A 3,094-nucleotide genomic window follows, 5' to 3' on the forward strand; every position below is an offset into this window, starting at 1 on the left:
TCTGACCTGTTCAATGTCTTTATTTTTACAAATCCTATACCTATTTGGACTTTTTAATTACGTTGATTCCGTTATCAGGTCCCAGTGGCATTCGACCCTGAGAGCTTTTAATCTTTTGTTTTTTCCATGAGAGGACTGTAATCAGCCCCAGAAATGGAAGGGACTGTACGTATCATTCAGTGCCAGCCTGAGGGCAGGGCTCCCTTCGGCACAACGAGGGATAAAAATCCTCCACAGCTATTTTAGTTCCCCGTAACATGAACACCCCCACACACAACCCCCCGTAGCCTCGGTCTGCCTTTGCTATGAACCATTTGGCCTTCTTTTGCTGAAACTGGGTTTAATGGTAAAGATTTTTTTATGCCTTTAATTAGCAGCAAAAAACTTTCTCACTTGAACCCCTGTAGCCACCTGCTCAGCTTTTGTGTGTGTGCCAGTGTGGCCTCAGCCTCTGTGACCTGGCGAGGGATGCGTGCAGGGTGCCGACCAGCTCTTAGGTGCAGAAGCAGCCTGACTCGCCCCACATATCTGTTTATTTTTGGCAGGCATTCAACTCCGAAATGGACAGCTTCAAGCTGGCATATGGAGGACACCAGTATCACGCCAGCTGTGCCAACTTCTGGATCAACTGTGTTGAACCAAAACCTCCCGGCCTCATCCTGCCTGATTTGCTCTGAAAAGTACCTCTTTGAAGTACCTACTGGGTCTGTTTTCCCATCATACCCCAGGAGGAGACAGGGACCAATGAACAGAATGCAGGACTGCGCAGTTCGCTTCCACGAAGCTATAGGAGGAGTTCCCTGCACGGTCAGGGGTGAGAAGGAAGCTGCGAGCTCCCAGTCGTTCCTGCAGACATTTGTCCCCTAGGTCCCACCACAAGTCTTAGGGATTTGAGGTAAAATTGCCCTGCCCAAACTGCATGTGGCACCAGAAGTTTGCTAATTTCTCTCTAGTTCTGCTAAGATGTTTTAAAATATGGCACGATTTTCTTTAAGGAATCATTTGCTGCTGCCGTATATTGAAACTGTGAAGAATTGGCATTTTGACGTTTGGAGAAAAATAAATTGTAATAGGATTGGAACTGGCAAGAACGTTTTGAGCCAGTGCTCACTTCTGTCTAGAACCCTGCTGTCCTGTGAAGTAGAATGCATTTACCCACATGTAGCTTGTTGATATCTGAAATGAATAAAAGGGGACATTGTGACTAAACTGATGTTCTTTTTATCAAAAAACTTCCGTTCATCTCCATCAGACGATGGAAGTGTGTGAGGGCAGATTTACCGACTTTGCGGTCACAGCTGAACCAATTCTTCTTTTGTTCATTTCTCAAACTATCAGCGTTCAAGAAGGCATTTTCTCAAAACACGCCTGGGTACTTTGCAATGGATTGAATGTTCATTTTGACAGAGGCCCAAATCTTTGTGTATCAGGATGAATAAACACCCTTCCCCTTTCGGAGCCTTCACTGAAAACTTTCTTTTACCTCAAAGACTGTGAACGTGGTATTTTTTGCAGACAAGTTTCGGAAAGGCAGCTGGATGAAACCTCTTGGCAGTGGCCTTTGTCCAAATGTCCAGAAATGACTGACTGCATAGGGACCAGTACTGCCTGACTTCGCAGTATTATGTGAGAGACCTGAAAATTCATTCACAGTTGGAAGGTGGAGTTCCTGGCCTACCGAGGCAAACAGATGTATGTATATTTATGGTTGAGGTACATGACTTAGAAACAGTGGAAGCAAAGTGTTCAAAAACTGCGTGGAATTCTGGAAGGAAAAGGCTCATGCTTGCTATCTGGTGTAGGGAATTTGCCGCTTAGAACTGAATGCATAAAATCAGAAAGAAAGAAAAAAAAAAAGCGAAGTGGCTAAGGACTGTGAAGCTGTGAAGCCCTGGGAAGAACAGGCCAACCTAGGACATACACGTCTCTGACTTGTAAATTCTGTGCTTTACAAAGAGATTTTGACTCTTGTGTTTCACAAGTTGTGTGACTTAGGCTCTCTGACCTCGAGTCAGTTTTTATTTGTGAACTGAACAAGGTCGTTTTGGGTATAAAATTGCCGTTTTACATAATTAAGTAGGTGGTTTTCCCTTCCTGGCACTAAACTTGAGGGGATCCTGTTCTATTCCCTTAGTGGTGTCTTCTCCAAGGAAGGTATAGGACGTTTTTGTTAAATAGCTGTTGATGAGGCTTCTGCTTTACCTTGCTGGGCCCCAGAATGCACAGGGAAGTGTTGACGAGATAAATCTGCTTCTCATTTTCTCCAGATTCCCTTCCAGCTGGGTGACTGACACAGCCTGAGTTATTACCCTCAGGGCCTTTGTCCTCCACAGGGCTACCTGACTTAGTACCCACAGCATCAGGCTGGGTCCTCAGGCTTCCCTGAGGCCTCTGTCTCCACTTCAGCCTGAGCAGCACCTAGAGTTTCATCACGGTGCCAGGACCGAAGCGGGCCTCTGACCCGTCTGGTACATTCCATGGTAGGGCAGGATGACCGAATCTGCCTTTGTTTGCAGTTAAGAATGTCTCCCAGTTTGACAGGATTCACAGCGCTGAGACAGTTTCTGGAAATGCCATATGGGCTGCTATTCTGTCGCAATGGCCTGTGTCAATGACATTTTTAATGTGTGCTCACCTGCTAACCAGAATGGTTCCATTCCTAGAGAGGTTGCAGAGCGCAAGGATAATCACTGCCAGCCTCACCAGGTACGGCAGGTCTGGTCACTCCATGGGAGGCACTAGAGGCATATACAGCAGACGCCAAAAGGCTTTGCTATGAAAAATACTGTTTAGTAGTGGAAATGTTCACTCACATACCACCAGTAAGGATTTCCAGAGTGTGGAACCATACCCTTGCACTTTCTTTACGTGTGCAAGTTTATTCAGACGACTCAACACTGCGCTCGTCTACATCTCGGCTCTGACGCGCCAGAGTCCAGTGTCCTTGGAAACAGTAACCAAGGTTACTTCTTTCCGTACTGTACTGCGTGAGGTGCCGACAGCTCCCACCCCGCTGCCTGAGTGGCGGTGAATAAGCGCTTTTCTCTTTTGGTATTGTGTTTTGCTTTTAGACGTTTTATGGCTTAGTGTGTAA

The 3,094-nt window shown here is 46.2% G+C and overlaps 1 protein-coding gene across 17 annotated transcripts in view; it reads left to right on the forward strand.

The window, feature by feature from the left end:
- The window catches only part of SYNRG (synergin gamma), an 83,919-nt gene extending 82,710 nt beyond the window's left edge, over positions 1-1,209 (forward strand). For all 17 annotated transcript variants that reach the window (XM_027034326.2, XM_027034329.2, XM_027034332.2 and 14 more), the window contains one exon: positions 546-1,209. In XM_027034326.2, the coding sequence (XP_026890127.1) occupies positions 546-677 (132 nt within the window). In that variant the 3' untranslated portion in view covers positions 678-1,209. The remainder of the gene's footprint in view (positions 1-545) is intronic.
- The last annotated feature ends 1,885 nt before the right edge of the window (positions 1,210-3,094 follow it).

The sequence above is a fragment of the Acinonyx jubatus genome, chromosome E1 (genome assembly GCF_027475565.1).
Source record: "Acinonyx jubatus isolate Ajub_Pintada_27869175 chromosome E1, VMU_Ajub_asm_v1.0, whole genome shotgun sequence".
NCBI lineage: Eukaryota > Metazoa > Chordata > Mammalia > Carnivora > Felidae > Acinonyx > Acinonyx jubatus.